Source organism: Crassostrea angulata, chromosome 8 (assembly GCF_025612915.1).
Source record: "Crassostrea angulata isolate pt1a10 chromosome 8, ASM2561291v2, whole genome shotgun sequence".
Taxonomy (NCBI): Eukaryota; Metazoa; Mollusca; class Bivalvia; order Ostreida; family Ostreidae; genus Magallana; species Magallana angulata.
In genome coordinates this window covers 47,298,052-47,321,530 of record NC_069118.1, presented here as the reverse complement: position 1 = coordinate 47,321,530, position 23,479 = coordinate 47,298,052, and the positions used below count along the sequence as shown (strand labels likewise).

At 31.2% G+C, this 23,479-nt stretch overlaps 2 protein-coding genes across 4 annotated transcripts; one reads left to right on the top strand and one right to left on the bottom strand.

Annotated features, from left to right (window-relative positions):
• Window positions 1–5,062: 5,062 nt before the first annotated feature.
• On the bottom strand, window positions 5,063–7,140 carry LOC128158576 (uncharacterized). Its single transcript, XM_052821471.1, has 5 exons — window positions 7,014–7,140; window positions 6,664–6,773; window positions 6,262–6,361; window positions 5,962–6,089; window positions 5,063–5,242 (listed from the first exon to the last, which is right to left on the bottom strand). Exons 1-5 carry the CDS (start codon window positions 7,138–7,140, stop codon window positions 5,063–5,065), a joined length of 645 nt encoding a protein of 214 aa, XP_052677431.1.
• A 3,857-nt stretch (window positions 7,141–10,997) lies between these two features.
• LOC128158167 (fibrinogen-like protein 1) lies at window positions 10,998–20,558 on the top strand. 3 transcript variants are annotated; one of them, XM_052820917.1, is made up of 3 exons: window positions 10,998–11,217; window positions 12,014–12,193; window positions 13,350–13,580. In XM_052820917.1, exons 1-3 carry the CDS (start codon window positions 10,998–11,000, stop codon window positions 13,568–13,570), a joined length of 621 nt encoding a protein of 206 aa, XP_052676877.1. In that variant the 3' UTR covers window positions 13,571–13,580. The 3 variants fall into 3 exon arrangements, 2 of the variants coding, with proteins under 2 accessions (XP_052676877.1, XP_052676878.1); XM_052820918.1 differs by lacking the exons at window positions 10,998–11,217; window positions 12,014–12,193 and adding exons at window positions 17,149–17,331; window positions 20,208–20,558 and having other exon boundaries at window positions 13,292–13,496; XR_008239926.1 differs by lacking the exons at window positions 10,998–11,217; window positions 12,014–12,193; window positions 13,350–13,580 and adding exons at window positions 17,220–17,331; window positions 17,674–17,793.
• Window positions 20,559–23,479: the final 2,921 nt, after the last annotated feature.

Here is a 23,479-nt window from a genome sequence, read left to right as displayed (position 1 = left end):
ATCGCTCACCTGAGCAACAATTGCCTTATTTCTGATCAAATTAGCTCTACAGTATCAAAATATCTTGATAACTATGTACAGTAGATCTTGCTAAAAAAAAAAAAAGAGGAAAATCTGCCAATTTTTATCCATCTCTTTTTTGGGGTAAAATACCAAGCCCCTTTTGTTGTTGTTCCTGTAAGAGGATTATTCTCTCCTCCTTTGTACCCCCCCCCCCCCATTCCATTTCGTGGCCCCACTTTTCTCTAGGGAATCATGGTTTCATCAAACTTAAATCTACATAACCTGTGCTTTTACACTAAGTACTGAGTTTTGGACCGAAAACTTTCCCAGAATATTTTTAAAGATTTTCTCTATAAACTCCTATGTAAAAATTCAAACCGCCATCACGGCCCCACCCTACCACTAGGGACTGAGATTTTGCAAACTGCAAATTTACTCTACCCGAGGATGCCTCTACACAAGTTTAAGCTTTTCTGGCCAAACAGTCTTTAAAAAGAAGATTTTTAAAGATTGTCTCTATATATCTATATAAAAATTCATCCCCCATTGTGGCCCCGCCCTACCTCCAGGGACCATGATTTGAACAAACTTGAATCTATATTATCTGAGGATAGTTACATATCACTTTGAGCTTTCTTGGCCTAATGGTTTTTGAGAAGAAGATTTTTAATGATTGTCTCTATATATTCCTGTATAAAATTTTATCCCCCCATTGTGGCCCCACTATTCCACCAGGGACTATGATTAAAACAAATTTGAATCTACACTACCTGAGGATGCTTCCACTCTAATATGAGCTTTTCTGGCCTAAGAGTTTTTGAGAAGAAGATTTTTAAAGATTGTCTCTATATATTCCTATGTAAAACTTGATCCCCCTATTGTGGCCCCACCCTACCCCTGGGGACCATGATTTGGACATACTTGAATCTACGCTACCTGAGGATCCTTCTAGTATAATTTGAGCTTTTCTGGCCTAATTGTTTTTGAGAGGAAGATTTTTAAGGATTGTCTCTTTATATTCCTATGTAAAAATCCATTTCCCCATTGTGGCCCCACCATACCACCAGGGACTATGATTTGAGCAAATTTGAATCTACATTACATGGGGATGCTTCCACTCGAATTTGAGCTTTTCTGTACTAATAGTTTTTGAGAAGAAAATTTTTAAAGAATTTCTCTATATATTCCTATGTAAAAATCCATTTCCCCATTGTAACCCTACCATACCACCAGGGACTATGATTTGAACAAATTTGAATCTACACTACCTGGGGATGCTTCCACTTTAATTTGAGCTTTTCTGGCATAACAGTTTTTGAGAAGAAGATTTTTAAAGATTTTTTCTATATATTCCTATGTAAAATTTGATCCCCTTATTGTGGTTCCACCCTACCCCCGGGGACCATGATTTGAACAAACTTGAATCTACACTATCTGAGGATGCTCCCATTTTAATTTGAGTTTTCTGGCCTGATAGTTTTTGAGAAGAAGATTTTTAAAGATTTTCTCTATATATTCCTATGTAAAACTTGATCCCCCTCTTGTGGCCCCTCCCTACCCCCGGGGACCATGATTTTAACAGAATTGAATCTACACGACCTGAGGATGCCTCCACACAAGTTTAAGCTTTCCAGGCCGAATAGTTTTTGAGAAGAAGATTTTTGAAAAATACCACCAAATTTTCAATAAATCTCAATGAGCTCCCCTTTAAAGAGGGCGTGGCCCTTCATTTGAACAAACTTGAACCCCATTTACCTAGTAGTGCTTTGTGCCAAATTTGGTTGAAAACTGCCCAGCGGTTCTTGAGAAGAAGATGAAAATGTGAAAAGTTTACAAAACGACGCTGACGACGTCAACAACGACAACGACAGACAACGCACACATTTTGATCAGAAAAGCTCACTTGAGCCTTTGGCTCAGGTGAGCTAAAAAACTAAGAAGAACAAATTTGGGGTAATTTTCTCAGCATAGCATAGAGTTAACAAGATCAATTTTGCGTTTAGTTAAATTCCTAAATATCTTTTGCAACAAACAGTTTCTGGTAATTTTCTCCAGCTGGTTTATTTCTCAATTATTCATAAAACTACATGTTATCTTTCTATCTGTTCTACTAGCAACCCCCTTTATTTAGCGTCCATTTTGTATTATTGAAATCCAATTATACGTACAAAGAAGTTTAATTTACGTCATTTTTTTAGTTATTTAGTGAGAATATACTATTGATTTTAACATGTACATGTATATGTGTACTTTTGATTTTAAAAAAAGTCATGCTTTTATACTCTAAATCTATAATAAAATTTAAAATTAAGCAGGTTACATGTAATTTTTGATTTTGTTTGAATTCCTAATTCGAACTCATTTGTTTTCTATTTGTATATTAAGAAAAAAAGTACTGTTGATTATGGATATTGTTTCTCTACTACTAAGTTCACGAACTTATATTTAGCTTATGAACGACGAATTCGACACTGCCATATGAAATATTTCATGGTCCCTGATTTTTTTCTTTTCAAAATTAGGAGGATTTGACGTGTATATGATTTAAGCTTTGATTTATCTTTTAACAAGTATAGTTAGCACTGCATTTAGTTATCAATTTTTTTTAGTTCGAAAGGAGTTACGATGTTGAACCAAACGGAAAACTATAAGTTGCGTGCTATTTTTCAGATTTTTTTCCTATCATATTTTGTTACATTTTCTGTAGTGCATATTTGGTATTCATGGATTAACACAAAATAAATCTTTCAAATGTTTTGGATGAATTTGTGGTGTTTTTTAAAATAGAACTTATGAAACACTAAAACAATTTTTACAGCTTTCTTTGTCAATATGGCTATGGATGGGAACTTTTCTTGACCTCAAACGCGTTATTCATAATACTTAGTTCTTAAAACTACCAAGATTATCGAAATATATGTCGTTAATAAAGTATATGCTTTCTTAGATTGTTTTGTTATCGATTGAATCGGACGGTATTCTAAGACTCTTATTTAGCTGATCTATATTTAAAAGAACACAATTTACTTTGTTTTTTCTTTGCATTGATTGACGTCAAAGAAAAACAGCATATATTATTTTCTTTTATAAGTGACACCCGCTTTGAACGCTGCAAACTATTAAATGTTTTTACATTGGAATAAACGCTTTTGATAATGCAGTCACTAAGTCTCTGATTATTGATTCCGCTGATGTAATGTTTAATATTTACTTCTTTTTCAAAAATCAATAATGATCCCTTATTTATGACAACCATATATCTTAGATCCGTAGCTAACATCCAAAAAAACTTTTTGGGGAGAATAATAAACAGTAATATTCTCAGAGATCGATTACGTGCAGATTTCACTTATCAATACGAAGTTGACCTTGGCAGGATAATGCCCTGATACAGAAATATTTCAAGATTAATAAAGTAGCAAAAAAAACTCTACTAAATAAATTTATCTTGTATTTCACTGTGTAAGGAGTAATTTTCATCGATGACGTCAAAATTAATTTTGTTATTGGTAAGATAAAAGACATGCGATAACTCATTTGGGTGTAGTTTAAACAATATCAAGATAACGCACATTTTCGACATATATACAAAAGAGGCCCTCATATAGTAAAGGAGTACGTTATTAGAGGTATACATACTTTGTTTAACACTTGTTTAATAATCACGCAGATAGTCTTTTCTATAGATTAACCGTCATCGTTACTCTGTCATCGTATATAAAAACGTCAAAAGTTTTACACTGCCTCGATTAATATAAAAGCTGACTTTGGCAAATATTAAAAGCGTTTGGTCTAAAAGTCTTGAAAATTGCTGCTAAATTTTGCATTATTGTTATAAATGAAAATCCATTGTTTGTTAACACATTGCTGATCAGATCATTTTTTTTTATGTTATCATCTTCTTTGTTTTTGATTTTTGATTATAATTATTTTTGTTCGCCATTCGGTGATGCCATGTGCATACTTTAATGAGTAACTCGATTTAGGCGCACAAAAATGAGTCTAAGGTGGAGTAATTAGTCACCCCGCGGGCTGAATAATTAGGTTAATTACATGTTGGATGAAACTACAAATGCCTTTTCGTAAATTTGAATGTTGGAAAGGAATTAAACAGTCAGTGTTAGAGAAATTCGCAAAAAGTTATGAAATTGGTCAGTTTTTAGGTCAAACTGCGCATTGCCGTATCTAAAGTCTGTACGGAATCTGCGTATATAGCTCACAAAATCTCATAGTGAGATTGGAGAGGAAATATATGGTCAGACTGGTTTGTGGAAAGGGGCCATGAAATGATGGGATCAATCTTTGCAAAGTTATATTTTAAAACAGCATGCACAGTTGCAAAGTTGCTTATTAATTGTTTTTGGTATATGCTTGTACACTGCAACATGTACAGGACGTCTCGATACCTTCATTTAAAATAAGTGTGTGGGCAGGCTTAATGTATCTCCGCATAACATGATTGTTTTGAAATAAGGAACAAGGAATCATTCTTTGAGTATTATGAGGTTATAGTTTTGGTCTGGGGGTGGGGGTGATCAAATCCAATAAAGCCCGAAAGGCTTTATGATAGATTAAATCTCAACCCGACCGAAATTATCACCTCATAATATTCAAAGAATGATTCCTTAGCTTATTACTTATATTATATATAATTTAAAGCCATCGTACGATTAAATATTTAAATATAAATAAGCAAACGCCGCTGGCGCTGAAAGTTTGCGTCATTTGTATTATGGTTTATATAGTACAAAATAGATACGTAGTGTTATCACAGGGAAAGACACTGGAAAATGTAAATATAACTATATATTTGCTATTCTTTAAAAATAATGTATTCACTTTTGACCTAAAATTGATAATCCGCTGGCTGATATTCTTGGATTTTTAAAAAGCTAGCCTTCTTTACACTTCACTATACATCATCATTGAAAATAAACCATTATACCCACAATCGATTAAATTCGGGGTTGCCTTACAATACTTGATTATCAACTTAATTTTGGACAGTTTCATATTCAAATTTTAAAGAAAGCAAACAGGAAAAAAGGTATATATGTTTTTATTTCCCTGGGTTATATGGACTTCCTAGACAAGCCTGGGTTAGCCACTGGCACCTTCCAGAAACATTAACACAAGCGTTGTTTTTCCTGAAACAGTCACTGTTCTCTGTGACTAAACATTCATTCCTTTCTTGAGCTGAGCATTTCGGGTCGCTCTGGGAATCACCACAGTATCTTGTCTGTAATAAAGAAATATAAATTCAAACTATTTATTGGTGGGGGAATGTTTGTTTTGTTTTTGTTTTTGTTTTTAGGGGGGTTTTTTGGCTTATGTTTTATTTTGTTTTGTTTTTTGTTGGTTTTTTTTTCTTCAAGAAATCAAATTTGTTCAAGTCCCTGGTAAAGCCTCCGGATAAAAGATGTCTATATTGATTAAAGCTATCAATATTTTCTAGGTCTCAATATTGGATTTTTGAATATATAAACTTTCTAATCAAATACTGTTTTGTACAATTTCAAAAATCCTAATGTATAAGAACATTGCTGTAGAGCAGTATGTTCCCGTTTAATGCATTCCAAATAATGAGTACGCTATATAATTAAAAAATTGTTTTCCTAATTAACTAACTAACATCAAATGAAGCAGCATATCACAGAAATAGGAAAAAACGTGTATACAACCTAGTTTGGCAAGTCGGAGTTAATATTTCTACCTAATTATCTAAACATTTTTACGTGAATTCCTTACCAGCATCTAAAAAATAACGTTCTCATTGAATCAATACAATAAAATGAATATCACAAAATCAATTTTGTATCTAGATTATTGCCATCGAAAAGAATTTCAACAAGTAGAAAGACATAGGATTATATTTCTTAATGAACAGTGTTTTTTGTACAAACACTATGTTACACTGATTAATTATGATAATAGTTTTTATAATAATTAAATTGATACCTGACAGTCACAGTTCTTCTGGTAAATTCCGCGTTTTAAAGCTCTTTTTTGAAATGCACTTAAGATTGAAGTTTCCTGATACCCACCACCGCAGAGTTCTATCCACCACTTCTTATTTCTAATGCTCCCTAGATTTCAAAATACTAATGTGTTAACATACATCAATTTACAGACAATTATTAGATAGGAATACTCTTGAATTAGGATTTAAAGTACAAGAAAGAGCGGATGATTATTTAACTTTATTTACTGAAATTAACTTTTTTAGAGGGCAACATATGAGACATCAAACTAACTCACCTGTCAAAAGGTAGACTTCTTTAAGTTTTAAATTAACTCCACAAGCTGCCGAATTTTCTCCAGTGTAAATTTTCTGTGTCCCAAGGTAACTATTTGCATTCTATTTAATGAAACAAGGATTGAATTAATTAACACTTAAAAACGTCTTACTTTGTATATTTAAAACAGATTACTAGTATATTCATGTACATAAATTTATTAATTATCTTTATTTTAGAAATATACATATTTTATCTTTTCAAAGAAAACTGATATATCATGTGCATCTTCTAACAGTCCACTTACATAGACTTCTGATTTGTTGCAATATATACAAAACATGCAGTTATCTATTTTACGCAACTTTCAAACAGTGATGTAAATCACCGAGGATCAAGTTGTCTACATGTAAAAAGTCGATACCTTGTAATCTTTGCATATCTTCACGGTATAAACAAAAACATTTTGCTGGAAACCGGGAAAACCATCTTGAATAACATCTCTCTCTTTTCTCAACACCTTTGCTTTAATTGCTTCAACAGTAGAATACAGAAAATCAAATAAAACACCATGTAATCAAGAGGAAGTGTGCATTATCATATTATGTAAACAAATAAAACTTTTACTTTGATTCTTTTAAGAGAAGTGCGAATTTGATATTTTTTTTTACAAAATAAAAGATCATAAAAATGGAGGGGAATTATTGCAAATCTATTTTGAAATGTTGGTCATTTTAAGCGATACTGTCGATATTTTAAATGACTATTCCTTACCATATGACGATCCACAGACGATATTTTTCGATACGGGCAACCTTGCACAAGAACAGGCATCAGCTAAATGTGAAGTCAAATACAAAATAAACGACAAACCTAAACATACAATATTAAATGACTTCATATTCGGTGTTGACTTTAGCCCTGACTTGACAATAAATGTCAGAAAGAAACCAATGCGTTAAATACCTTTCCAATGTTACATAAACAATTGGGATAGCATACAAATGATATTTGTGACGACCATGGTTTTTTTTTATCATTTTTAGAAAACAAAAGGTGATTTTATTAAAATATCTGTAGATTTTATAAGAAAATTTGCAATATGTTAATCGTAGATCTGGGTTTATTAATATTTTATATATCGCGTAGAAAGTTTAACTCATATTTACCTGTATCTGTGTTATGATAATTACGCATAGTTTTATCTCAATCTAATAAATGAGGGAATGTTGTTAGAAGGAAATAAGATATATTCTTTATTATTTTTCTTTCCCCTTTTACATGTATTTATTGAACAAACAAAACAAGAACGGTTATCAACATTTACAATTAGTTTGTGGAAACCTCGGAACAAATAGTCTATTTTCCTGGACACAATGTATTACATCAAATTTAAAACCTAAACAGAATGCACAAATCTAAGGTTTGTATACACAACACATCATTTTATTCAACAAAACTATTACTGATTTAAATAAAGACGTACATTTTAAATGAAAGAATATCATTACAGTCATTCATTTCTGTCAAGTGTCTTACATCTTAATTTATCTTTTTTATAATTGATTAATTAATAGCTTTATAACTAACTGATATCTAACAATCTTTTAAAAAAAATAAAAACTTTGCATTCACCTGCACGTAACCTAGAATGTCAATATTTTTTTTTCTCTACATTTAATAAGAATTAGATTGTTCAATAAAATATCATATTTATCAACTGGTCTGGCGGTGGTTTCAAACTATAATCATTGCTCAATTTGATACGTTGGTAGGAATTCGTAGCTGAATCTTATAATAAATCGATTATTTCCCGGGAAAGAAGGGAAGGGTTCGATCAAAACGAGGATTGAGCTTCCCGAGAAGCAAAGTATTCACCTCGGTTAAAATTGTATATCTCGGGTAATAAATCATAAATATAATATTGACCTTAAAACAGCAATAATTGTTTAATATCTTGGTCAAATTTGCTTTTAGAACGACGGTATTTATTCTGCGATACATGTTCATGATGAACATGTGCTAAATTTATTTTACGTTAACAATTTTTACCAGATATTTAGACTCTGCTTTCATATAACGTACAAAACAAACAAATTCTGAATCTATAAATTATATGCAAGTCAATCATTAAATCTGGTTAGCATACGGAATTTCTCCACTTTTTGTTTGCATGGTTATTCTACATTTTGTAGAACAATATCGGGAAAGCTTATACATGAATTCAAAAAATGCTGGGCACGAATTCTTTTTATTATTAAAACATTTCGTGCAAGATTGGTGCTTATAGCGTTATTTTTCTTAAGCTTCTTGTTACCTTTAAGTTATCATCTAATCCTCCGTCACTCATTTTTATTGTCATGTTAACGGGTTAAGTCATTTATATTAGATCTTTATATCAATACAAAGAAAATGGAAATCTTTGATAAGTTAACGTAAATAATTTTTGACCTATATTACAGCAAAAGGTAAAATATCAAAGATTAGTTTTTGCTAATTAAGAAGCAAATCACACGAGCAGAATATTAAATAGAATACCTCCGATGTTTGCTGGTAGATGCTTCACAGAGAATATCAATTACAAGAATATATTAATAATCCTCAAATCGTCTTGACTTTTTAGTAGAACTTTTTTTTCAGGCAGACGTAAACTCATTTGCCCTTGCTTTGGGAAGAAACCGAAGAAAACCGTCGACTAACATTAATGGATTTTCCTAACAAAAATAGCCTTCACTACATATGAACGACTGTATAATTCAAGTCGATGCCATCCCTTCACGTCTAACAGTTCCTTGACAATTTCTGTTTCGCCGAGATCGGACGAATTTTAAGGTATTCAATGTATAATGAAGGGATATTTAACGGTTTTGAATCATTTTAAATTGATTAAGTATTTATTGTTAGATAAATACGAATGTTAAATGATCCAAATTCACCTGACAACAACATTTAAAAAACCCGGTCATTTTGCATCTTTAACTTTTTTTTGAGGATTTGTCTTCCCTTGATAAAAAGACGAAAAAAGTAATTTGGCAAAATATCTGAGATGAATGTTTTATATTTTATTTCATAATTTAATACAAAGAAAGTTAATGCGTTCAGTCACAAAGAAATTTGTACGAATTTCAAGTTATTTTTTATTACATCTTAATAAAACATGCGTTGTTCATAGACTTTAGTGTAACTAAAAGTGCATTTAATTGGAAAATAATTATAGATCTAAAGTTTTAAATTTTCCTTTGGTGGATTTCCTTTATTTCACAAAAATTCAAAATGATACCATAGTAAAGAATATCAGACCATTTATTTTGTACAAACTGTGGTCGTTATATATTGTTTACTTCCATTGGCGATGTAGTCTTCAAACATTATCCCAATTTTCGTGGATTTCGTTGTTAATTTGATCCACGAAATAAAATGTTCATTGAAGTGCAATTTCAATTAACATTTTGTATTGATACCACAGTATTATACTATGTTGTCCAGAAACAATCAATTTTCGCTGACATCTTATTTCAGCTGTCGTTGTCACGAAACGTGAGGTATCTGGAGGCATCTTACGTTGTAATGCAATTTACTTTATTAATAAGTTTGCTTTAAGTCTAATTGCCTATAAAACATGTCTAGTTTAGATTTAAATTGAAATGAAATATTACCAATTTAAAGCATTGTTTTGAAATGATGGGAATAACGTTTTGTTTTAGAATGTTGGAAACTACTTTTTGAGCTATTTTTATTTCGTGGGTTCGTTGGGGGGAGGGAGGATGGAGGCTGTAATGTAAGGCAGTGTTTTGAATTAAATAACCCACTTTGTATAACCATATTCATTACGTCATATCCTTATTTCCAATCTGGGGACGAACTAGTCTTAATCTGGTAGGTGAAAATGTTAAGCGGTAAATTACCTTCATATTTTTTGTTAGCGGGGACAATAATACATGTTTCCTTTTGCAAGTACAAAACAGACAAGATATAAAGAAATGATGTTGTTTGCTAGAGTGTCAACAGTCTAAAACCAGAAAATATATCACGGCATGCATTTTATATGTATACTACCTATTTATTGACTGTGATTACAAAACTGAGATTACTATTCCCAGGGACAGCAGCTTACATATACATGCATTCTAATTCGGTGTTGTCGAGGAACAATGAAAAAATTATTCTCCAAATAGTCAGACATTTTGTTGTTTGTTTTATCAAAGAAAAATAACTCGCCTTGATTATAAGTGTATTTTGATGGATAACAAGAACGAGTTATCGATTGTACGTTGTTAGTTTGAAAACACTTGAAGAGAATTGAGCTTAAAAGATTAAACCTTAAAAAATGCACGGAAGTATAAAATTATTAACATTTTTCTTTTCTTTAATTGTGTTGGAATATAAGAAAAGTACATTCAAAAACATTATAACGCGCAGAGATCATTGGATACATATATATTGTTTTCAATCATCTAAAGTTTCCAATGGAAACTGTTCATAAAAGATTGTTTTTATCTATTGAAATATAATGTGGTTCAAAATATTTATCTAGTGAGGTAATGATAATGATGAGGGAATATACTCTTACAGTTGAGCTGATCAAAAGTGAAGCGCCATTTAAAAATCAATGGTATTGTGTTATATAAAAGGTGCAAATAATTGTGTGGTCGACCTCTAATTTTGAGCATGCTTTTCATCTTAAAGTTGATGGTTTTTAGTCTTTCGGTGGTGATGGTTTTCACCCGACCTGATCCGAATAATTTCGAAATTGCTTTCATGCAGTATTTTGACATGCAATATATTGTTCCAGAGAAAGAACCTTTATTTAATGAGACAATTCCGTTGATGCAATGCATGGTTCTTTGTTTGTCAATGTCATCATGTCTGTCTGTGTTTGTTTCAAACAAAAATACTTGTAATGGATACCACTTTACACATCGCCACCCTAAAGGATTACAGTTTCACCGTTCCGAAGATGATTCATATTTCTACAAAGGTAATATTTGTAAAAAAAAAAAAATATTTGAATAATCTAACCTAATGATGATGAATTGTTTCCAAAAAATCTTGTCTGAATCAATCTGATTCTCTTTTTAACATTCTTTTGACACTTGAAAATGTAAGATACATGTGTTTTTAAAATAATGTTGAATAGGTAAAGTTTTCCTCAATAACACAGTTAAAGAAATAATAAATTTGTCGTCCTTAATCATTTTATGGTGTTCAAAATATACTTTGTATAAAAATAAGTTTTCTATTATTTTCTTGCAAAAATAAATCCATTATACCTGCTTTCTGTATAACTTACTTATTCGATATAGTATGTATCTTTTTTCTTGATATATTAACGTTTGGTATAAAATAATCATCATTAAACTATAAGCTACAAAATATGTTTATGCTACTTTAAATGTTTTATTTTTCTTGCAAGAAAGATAAACCTTTGATCTGAAAAAGCGTTTACCTCTAATCAAGTGTGATGTATTCCTTCATAGTGATTCATAAATAATAACAATCTTTAAAACTATTCTTTTTTAAACAATTGTCTCAAAAATTAAGTTAACGTGACAATTTAAACCTTTTAGCACTGTAGATTCCTAATTAAATGCAAGTAATTATATCATCTTAAAATCGCGAGAAACACGTCCCAAGGATTTTGTAATCTTGCTTTCATTTTTTTTAAGACAGATGAAAAATAAATTTGTTGAATCGCAGAATTGAGAACTTTCGAAAAATAGAAATCTATAGTAGTCTTTTATTAGTATCAGTTTTATGTTAGCCTCGCTTTGCAGTACACGAATGCAACACACCTGGTTACACCTGGAATTCAACACACCAGTATTGTTACAAGTATCATACAACGAGAAAAACATACGAAGAGGCACGAACAGCGTGTAGTCAAGACGATCCTAGAAGTCACTTATTTCTTGTGGACTCTGAACGTGACTTCGTGTTTTTACAGTATATAATCGGTAAGTAGCGGATAAAAAAACTATAAAATATTTTTGAAATATAATTATGGTTTCTTATACAATATTTTTGATAGATTTTATTAAGTTGAATTGTAAATACATTGTGTATCAGTAATTTCAGTAATTTATTTGGCATTATACCTTATCTGATTTATTATAGAGTTTTTGAGAAAATATGAAATTTGAGTCAAAATTAATACAATGTTATAGATTCAAGAACAAATTATTGGTCTTTGTTAAAATTGACATCAAAAACTGGTCAAAAAAGTTTGAGTGGTCGGTCTAAATAGGTAAAGGACCATAGTTGGTATGGTCAAATATCTGCCCCAAATATTAACGAATTTTTAAACAGAAGCGTATAAGAGTATATGATTCATATCTTTATAAATTATCGTACTGAAGATGCCTATCACTTCAATCTTAATTTTTGTCATCATTGCTCATTCGTTTGTTTATCTATGACGTCATCTAAAAGACCCGATTTACGCAATTTTGCAAGCAAATGAAAATAGTGTCATTTTTTCTTATATTTTGCATTCGGAGGTATGGAGCGCAGGTCCGCTCAAGTACGATTTTGACATAGGGTTCTCTTCATAAAATTAATATACTCATCAAGCTAAAAATGGTACTTGAGCAAACCTGTGCTTAGAGTTTTCCAGACTAAAAACCATCCGAAAACCTCCATATTTTGCCATAAAACTTCAATTTGTTTTTAATATGATTTCAACTCTCTTCCACCTTATTTTCAAAACTCTTCATAAAACTTAAACTTTTGGGGCGAAACATGTAGATAAAACCGCACACAGTCCTTTAATTGATTAAACATATTTAGATAAGAAATAACGATATTTCATGAACCATAACAAAATTTCTTTTATAAATCAGTATGTTGCTTTAACCAATATGCCAAAATGCGCAATGTACATTTATGTATTCAACAAGACATCACAAAATTAACATTTTTTCCTAGAATTTCCATAAAAATGTAGTTTGAGATACGTTTTAACTTTTGACAAGTGTGCGTTCTTTTGGGTTTTTTTTTTCATAAAAATCATTTTTAGCTGCGTATACTACTGTAAATTTTTAACGAAATTTTTTATGAGAGAATGCACCGGACGATTCAATAATTTTAATGCTTTCTACATTTTACATCCAGATCTTTATGGGAAAACAATGTACTTACAAGGAATAAGAAAAGACAGGTCCTTGCCCTTGATAAATGACTTCGGTGGAGAAATGACATTTTTCATGTGGGATGAAAATGAGCCCATAGCTGACTCAAGTCGTGTTTACCTACGTACAAGTAATTTGAATCCAACTTCAATGAAAGTAACAAGAGGGCAAATGGCCAGACATTTTCTTTGTTTTATTATGTAGAAATCATATAGTGTGCTTATTATGAATTTTATAAAATGCTATTCAAACTGAAAATTGTGTTTTTTCTGAGTGTGATTTTTAAATATATAGTTTTGCTTGTTCTTGATGCAGATTACACATCGGGTTATTGAAATTTCTATTTAGATATAATTTCATGACATGTAGTGATAACGAACAGTGTTCAAAATCTGATGTCGAACAAAAAATACAAAACAGGAGCAGAGCAAACACGGAAAAATAGATTGAGGTAGAATTAGTTGCCATGGAGGAGTAATCCTCTGCTGACCTGTCACAAAGGTGAGCAATAAGCTCTTTGTCGTAATCGGGGAAATAGAAAAATCGTTAGGACTAAACAGTTAGTTAATTGCATGTAATAATGGTCTAGCATTAAGTCTGAAAAACGTTAGTCAGCAAGCGACCAAATGGAAGATTATATATGTTGACTAGGTCGTTGTATCGACCATAAAACTTACAAAAAATGACTTCAATGGAGACTGATTATTGCCCTGTTTTATCAACTTGTTTGTCAGTAGCTTGCCTTGCCTTCAAAATTGTTCAAAATATCTTTAAATTACAATTTTTTTGTAATATCTCCAATATAAAAATATATTGTAAAATCACAGATTTTCGTTGGGTCAAACTTTCGTTTTTTAAACCTAAATAAGAGTTCGTTTGCATTTAATTTCGTCATATCGTAATCTCTTAAGTTTGTATCCATTATTACTTATTATTACTCGTCATGGATTTAATTTCGTTGATTTAAACTGTCAACGAAAATAACAAAATTAAATCCTCAACGAATATTTCTGATTCTACATTATATCAATTGCTAGAGACTGTTGAGCTGAATATTCATCTTATACCAATTTGTCGTGTTTTTCATTATTTTCGCTTTTTCTGATATATTTTCAATATTAGTTTTGCCTTGACACATACATCTAAGCATTGATATATGCCAGATGTATTAATATTTCAAGTGTACGTTAAAACTACAATTCAAATTGTGATTCCTTTGAATAATATTTTATAAATTTGCATTGACATGAAAAAAGGGCTGTTTTATATCGATACAAGGTTTTGTATTGATAGATAGTCTGCATTTCATCAAAAAATGATTGGTGTAAAATAAGTGTGAATAGCCGTAACCACAATTATTTTTCATAGTAATACAAATCTTAATCTTTAAAAAGCGATATTTATACACGTACATATAATATAGTTTTGAGCTATTGAACCTGTTATATATCATGTTGGCAACTCACTCATGATTTAAAATAAGCACAGTATTTTTCATGTTCAAAAGACGTCATTTTCACGTATTTCCCAAACCGTTTCATTTTACTATTTATCTAAAAGACGTAATATCGCTTTCCTTATAAGTTTTAAAGCAGGAAAACGCAACAACGCCCTATCAAAAGTTATTATACTGCAAATTAAATAAGACTTTGAAATATTAAAAGCATTTCTTCAGATAATAAATTTGGATTATAAATTTAAAAGCTGAACATATGTAGAAAAAAATGTTTTAACATCTTTTATTATATCTTCTATTCTTTATATATTCGGGGCAGTGGGATTGCTCTTTTGTAATCAATTTGAAATATCTTTAGTTTTTACTGCGGAGATACAAATTCACAAAATCAGGACTATAACACAATTTTGTAATGATCCAACCAAAAGGAAGAAAACGTGTACCAGCAAATGATATATCTGACATGTATTTTATTTCTAACGACAATTAAAGTTTTTTCTCTATTTTTATAATTGACTTAGTTCTAGAGGTAACCCTTTCCATTCTTATCTAGAAACTACCCAGGGAATATGAACATGGCGGAAGATTTTACTGTACCATTAAAGAGCATAATACCTTATAATGTGTATCACATACCTGTATTATCATCAACTGGGTAAATACATGGTTCAATTTTGAGAAGCAATTGCATAAATATTGGGTAAAGTTTAAAACAATACATCGATTAGATATGCTTTTATAACCGGAAACAGACTGCATGGTGATGAAAGCACTTTTTTGGCAATCCATGAACTGCATTAGTGACAAGAAATATACTTGAATAAAATGCACTGTGTTCATTGTTTCATTTTCGTGTTAAGTAGTATGAGCAAAGAAAATTACTTCAGTGTAAATTAAGCTAAATATCATATAACTACCGAACAAGTAAGTTCAAGATTAACCAATATTTTTAACAAAGTAAGTGTTATAAAATAAATGTGAAGTGGCTTTTACAATTAGAACTAATGTTCGAATTCAAACCCAACAAACATATTGATTGGTCAATTTTAAAGAAATCCATGCATCCCTCCCACCGCCCTTTGTATTTAGTCACCAATATGAACAGGACACCTGTATCATTTTGCTTTTTTAAAATACTGTTACATGTAACATGGGTATCGATAATACCAGAGTCTTGCTTTTTTGCTTGTTGTTAATAATAAATCATATTCTATGCACCCAGATAAATGGGTACCATGAGATACGCTGGAACTCAAGACGAAAAGATGGCGTCTTTTTGAAGATAGAAAGTTTGAATTTTATCGACTGTGTAGAACAGTGTCTTCGAAGAAAAAGATGCCTATTCATTAATTACTCGAGAATTAAATTACATTGCGAGTTAAATTGTGAAGATCCAGAATGCTTATTATATACTGGAACCGTAAGCACTTACTTAGTCTCCAATAACGACCTTATAGAAGAGGATAAAGAATATGTCTACAGTCATATGAGTCAGTGGAATATGGTAAAAATGTTTAATGTATACGTAACGTCATATTTAGAATGACTACCAGATAATAAGCAAGACATCAGTTTGGCTTGTATAGGTACAATGTAGCATACATGAGAAGGACTTATTATTGCTCATTAATTAATATATGTTCCATAGAGTCACTTAAACACTTCTAAGCTGGGTTAGTAATTAAATTTTACAACTCTAAATGTACTTAAACTGCGTGTAGTGTATTCATAACATATTTTTGATTGGGTTTTTTTTCAGGATATTGTTGGAAGCTGTGCTCATCACAACTGCAGTCTAAATGAGTTGTGTCTTGGTGTTATAGGAACAACTAGTTCTGTTTGTAAAATTGCAGGGTATATTTTTTCTCACCATTCGAAAATGTGCGTCACATTTATTTCAATTGTAATGATATTGTATAATAATAGTAATGCTATATTTCACAAAGTATACAACGATTCCTTATAGAAATTTACTTTCTACTCATTAAACCACGCTTTACGTTCTAAAGGAATAATTAAAGATGCTACAATGTATATTCATTACCCAACTGATCGAACTAAACCTTGTTGTCAGAAACAATCATTTCGTAAAGAAACTATTCTGAAGATTTAGCTTTAGATATCTAAATATAGTTGTAAATCTTCATTAAAAATTCTCCCTCTAGGAAATACATATGAATAAATCAATAGCCACGGTTTTCCAAATTACCTAAATTCTCCATTATTCATACTGCTAAATAGAAAATTGCAAACATATTTCATTTGATTCCTGTATTTGACCCTTAATTCAACGATACAGAAACTTGAAAATCTTTTCCGTTTTTAGAATGCAACTCTCCGCCTAGTTTCCTGAACGCTGACCTTGTGATAGAACCAAACACGCAAACTGTGTTTGGAATAGGGTTGGTAAAGAGCTACCAATTAAAAGAAGGATACATGTCGTCATCAAATGAACACGACTTACAAATGACCTGTCATAATGATGGAAAATGGATTGATTATCAATCTGGTATGTGCATAGATTTTACCTTTATTTATTTTTCAGAAGAAAATTGTAGAGCATTTTAAATTACAATGACCATTTATATATTAACTTTCAGTTTTGCAAACTTGAAAATTTTCTAATTGTTTGAAATAACCTAATGCAAAATTACATTTTTATTTTCAATCAAAAAATGTTTTGAAAATATAGAATTTCGTAATATCTAAACGTGTAATGTTTTTTTTTTTTCAGGTATTTCTTAAAAAAAACTTCATACCGCTCATTTCTTAGATCAATTATAATAATGTGTACATCTGATCATTTGTTTTTTTTAAATGACTTTCTATGTTTTAATAATGATTTTATTAGGGAACAATGAACATATACCACAATGTGACTTTCTGAAACGATCATCGTCTGTAGAATCTGTGCAACTCGATACCCAGTTTGTACAAATACCAATGATTCAGCTGGAAGATGGAAGGAAATGGATGGTAAGATATATATAAAAAAAAACGTACATTAAAAAAACGTACACAGGTTATGTTCTGTTCAAGAAGTATCATTTGAATTTGTAAATGTATTTTCAACCTACAGAGAAGCAAACACGTTCATTTCTGTGTTAACTTTTTCACAGGTCATGAGGTCGATTTTTTAAGTCACAATGAACAAATCACGATCTCACTGGTTTGCATGTTCCTTTATTACAAACATGAAAATGCAATTAAGTACATAATTCTGATGGATATTTTATTTTTTAAATGTAAATTTAGGTTATGAACAGCAATGTTGATTGGTACGTGATCAAATCGTCTGGAAGTCGTTCGGGCTTTACAGGATTTGATCACGTGACCAATTAAGTTAATGTTTCGGTGAACTTTTCAACATTGCAGTTTATTTTTTACATTTGTAAGGAATACCTCTTTGACTTTATGATAATTTAACGAATACATTGCGGTTAAAACAATATTTTTTTATTATAAATGTAGAATAGGGCAAATTGTATCTGCATTGTAACACCTATGAAAAACCCTTAAAATTCATAGTGTATTTAATTTTAGCATAAAATACTTATTTTTGGATGTCGTCGTCGTGCAGATGAATTGAATACCGCGCATCAACGCGGTATAATAATTTGTCTGCACCGCCTTGGTGTGTTATAAGACCGACGACATCCAAACCTTAGCATTTGTATTCATATTGATGTTCATTTGTATGAATATTAATAAGTAGATAAGATTTATCATTTAATGATTTTTTCATCAATACATATCAAATCAGTTATTCAAGTTTATACGTTTCCTTTAATCTTACAATAACAAATACCCTCAAAACGAGTGACAACTTCTATATTTGTGCTCATGGCGCATGAATAGGCTAACTATATTCACGGGAAATTGAATGTCGCAGATTTCCAATGCAAACATAAGGAGAAGTACGCACTAAATGTAAATAATAGTCAAAGATGTCAAGAAAGAACTTTACATGTATCTTAAAGAAAATGTGCCTTTTTATATAATTCAACGACGATGTACAGGAACAGTGAATTTCAACAGAACAAAGGAAGAGTACAAAACTGGATTTGGTTCTCTGGACTCCGAGTTCTGGATTGGTAATATAATCGTTGATTTTAGCTTTTTAGCTAACATCTATTCTTATCTTAGTTTTCTTTATGTAATGAATTAACTTTGAATTATCTATCATACTAATGATACGATTACTTTTTAATGTAAGGCATGTTTGTTTTACATGTATATCATAAGATAAATTCACTCCAAGAAAGAACTTATCAAACTTTTAATTCTAACAAAAGTCAATTCATTGAAATGGGCTGCTTGGTGTAAAATCATGCGATGGAATTTCAAATCAGGGAAAGAAGCCATCCATAGACTTACATGGGAAGGATTTCACATTCTACATGTTGAACTTCTTGCTGATGACATATGCTATTTTGGACAATACTCTTGGTTTGAGGTTGCTTCTGAAGCAAATGGCTTCCAAGTTCAGTTCAACAATTTTACAGGCAACATTTGTAAGTGAACGATGCCGCTTATTTGTTTCATGCACATTGTTGTCTGCCTATGGCAGTATGTCATTTCATCATCCGTCTAAGACGGAGTATCGGGGGAGGAATATGTCATGTAACGTAATGTTATGGAATGTTATGTATGTTATATGACATTTAAGTTGTGTACCTAATGTATCAAGTTATCATAGAGCAAAAAATATTCGGTAATTATAAGTTACAATAATAAGTTATATGTAACTTACTAATCTGTTATCTGTGAATCTATATGTAACTATAGTTCTAATGAGAAGGTTATAACAAATAATATTTGCACATAGATTCTGAACGCTTTTAACGTCTTGGGTGATTTTTTTTGCATGAAAGGTAAAAGTTATAAAGAAAATAAATCCTTATAGAATTTTCATATAATTTTGTTATATGTCATTGGTACAAAAAAATTTATGTATTTAAACATCACATCGGACAGGGTGGGGGAAACTCATAGTACAGTTGCACGTGGTAAATTATATTTGGATTTCAACAGTAAATCACATGAAAAATGTATTAACCAAAAATTTAATCAAGCAGTATGTTTATCATAAAATAGTCGGAAAACTGTTGAGAACGTTATTTCCATAGAATTATCGTTCATATCTGTATATGAAGTAATATGCCTTTTGATAAAAAAATATTTTTATAGACTATTACATGTAACATGTACATTGGATGTCAATTTTTTTAATAATCAGGCGAAGCGTTTTAAACACTCAATGAATGAATGATAGATAACGATTATAGATTAGTTTTTCAAAAATAGAAACTTAATATACCTGTACTAACTTTTTAACAATAATAATAAATAATAACAAAACTTTTAATAGTTTATGTTTTGTAGCGGAAACTTTAAGCTATTTTAATGGAATGCGGATTTCTGCATGGGATGACTATGATAACACAACCGGAAGCTGTGCCTTCACCAACAATGGAGGATGGTGGTTCAGGAATTGCCATCAGGCAAACGTTAACGGTCTGTATGGAGTGCGATCGACGAGAGGATTATCTTGGTTGATGTCCAAGGGAGTCTGGATATATCCATCACATGTAATTATGATGGTTCAGAAACCCTAAGCTTAGTAACTTGGTGAACTAATCTTAAGTTTTGCTGTACTATAATGGTTGAACATACTATAGTATCAGATAGCTACCAGAGATTGAGTCGTTCTGTTTTCCGACTCTTTCAATCCGTATTTTTTGTATGTTTCTCAAATCAAACATAGTGTGGAAAGCTTTAACATTGTAGAAAGTAAATTGTATAGTACAGTGCATGTATGCGCTCTATGCTATAGTATATACTGTTACAATTTTTGCAATTGTTTATTTTTCGTACTATTATATTAATTATGCTGTTTAAAATCAAGTAACGCAAACAATGTATAGAACTGTTTTTTAAACACTTTTTTGTTGCAAAACATGAATTTTGTCAATTTGTTGCCAATTCAGCTGTTGGTATTTATTTGGTCATTTTATATTAAAAATGTTCGTGAAGAAGTCATCTTGTTAAATCAAGTCCAGTAAATTTCTGATTGTCCTGCACCCAGTACAATAAATAAATTGTAGTTGTCTAGTAAGTTTCTCTTTGTTTGGCGTCTACTTGTAATATACTGAACGACTGCAGATAATTTGGGCATAAACTCAGTAGGAAGGAGAAGGACACAACTATGGATTTCTACGGAAGATTTGGCGGGTCATGCTTTTCACAACTGCTCATTGCATGCTTTTTGCACAGCGCGGTATGTTTTTGAACGGAATAATACGTTATTTAAACGGTACGGTTTATGGGGGGGGGGGGGGTAACAGTACGGTTTCTTTTGTGAACTGTTCATTCAATTTTTTTACGGTACTGTACATGGCTTGTTTGAAAAGTGTAGTTCTTTAGTTCTTTATCATTAAGGCTCGCTCTAACTGAACATTATTTATTTTACAACGATTGATAAGCAAGTTCCATAACTTATATTGATATATCTCTTGTTGGCACGGCCTCAGATGTTAGCTCGAGGGGGTCATTGGTGTGGGAAGAAGCCGGAGTACCCGGATAGAACCCACGTGTCAAGCGGGCGACCGCCATACCCTATCATATACAAACACTGTCGATCACGAGGATCGAACTCAGGTCGCAGCGGTGACAAGCGAGTGCATTGTCCACCTCGCTACTTGGACTCTCTCTCTCTCTCTCTGCGCAGATATACTGGAAACATACGATGAATGATTGCTACGAACATCGAATTTTCAATATTACGTCACAATCATTAAAACTCAATGAAAATCGCTTATGTCGCTATATGTAGCTATTCTGTGTACGTCATCAATACCCACTTTATGTAGTGCAAGTAATCATTGACCTTGCTATAATCAAAATATACAGTAATACGTTTTTCAACATTATTTCACATGCGTGAATTTCTTCAGCTGATGTAAAAGTACTGTAGTGAGTTTAATATAACATGTAGCTAAAGATATCTAAAACCCTCTACATAGATTAGTTAACAAAGTTTGAGCCAGTCAACAAATCATTTACATTAATTCCGATCTGATTTAATGGCCGTATTGAAAATAGAGTTAATCCGTTCCTGTGCTTTAGATTTTAAGTATTTTATAATATATATCAAATTGGATAGAAAATCTATTGCATATCTTTTTGAAAATATTTTTTACCTTAACAAGAACGCTTTTTCCCATTATGTTGAATTGAATAAGAGAAGTTACAAACATAATTTTGAAATTAAATAGTTCCTACTAAAAACCTATTTCGATTTTTATATAATTTTTGTGATCGGCTTCGGCCGATCACTGTTGTCTCCATATGAGGCATCTGGCAAATGCTTCCACGTGCGCACACATTCCGCTTGCATAAGTAGTTCTTATAAAACTTGAAGTTTGGTTTAGTATTTAAATAACATTTTACTCAGTTTTATTTCAATTAATTTACCTTAAGAGATGCAAACATACATAAAATAGAGTTCGACCTGTCAACTCAAGAATGCACATTTTGTCTCACGCGTTAGGATTCATTCAGTAGTGCAGTTGACCTCGATGAACTGACCTCAATCATGAGAAAATGCTCCATGAACTGAACTCGATCTATTGATGTTCCATAATAGTAGCTTGGAAGACGGGTTGATTTATAAACAAGGTTACCTTATAATGCGAACTCAATAGCAAGTTATGATGGCATTCGATGTTTTTCTGTCGCATTAAATTATTTTAATACAACTCTTTCTTTGTATACGTGTTAATGCTCTTTGAAGAGCCCTACTCAGTATTCCGAAGAAGATACATTAACATTTAATAATTACGTTAAAAATATAAAACTAGACAATGAGTTCACGAACGGCTTTCCCCAAATTTATTTCAAAATTGAATTTGTTGAGGGTTTATAATGATGAAATTATTGTGTACAGATTCAAAAAAATCTATATTTTGTAAAAATACAGTACTTTTTTAATATTTTAAAATAAACTGATCGTGTTGATTGCTTCTATAGCTATCAATATATCATTATTGCCGATCATTCCTTTAAAAGGAATACTTGTTTTATTTGTTTTGAAAACTCTTTTTATTCGTCTGTTACCGTACATCTATTGATTTTATCATTTAGTTTTATATGCACATTAATGTTAAGTTAATGTTGAACATTATTAACGTGAATTTTAGTCATTTATATATCGGTTTTGGCTTTTTTTTCAATTCCATCTCTACAAATACTAGGTTGACATCGCGGGTGGATACACGGTATGCATTCCTGCTTTTCAGCTCGACAGTTCGAAGTCCGCTATCCACTGTACATATAATCTATTAGTCTGATAAGGGACAAATAAACTTTCAGATCTGATTAAACTTGTTTTTGTTTTGTTTTTTTTTTCAAAATGAAAAATCTTTACACATTACCATGACGTATTATCAAAAAAGATAAATTTCAGCAATTTTGTATCACTTTTTTGAAAGTGCAAATCAGGGAGATGGGATGCAACAATATAAGCAAACTAAACGGACCTTACATTTGTGAAACCAAAATAATCAATGAGAAAGGTTGAAGGGTTGTAAGAATGTCCACTTTCATTGTCAATGTTTTAGAACTCCACTAAAAAACGAAACATGACGATGTTCCTA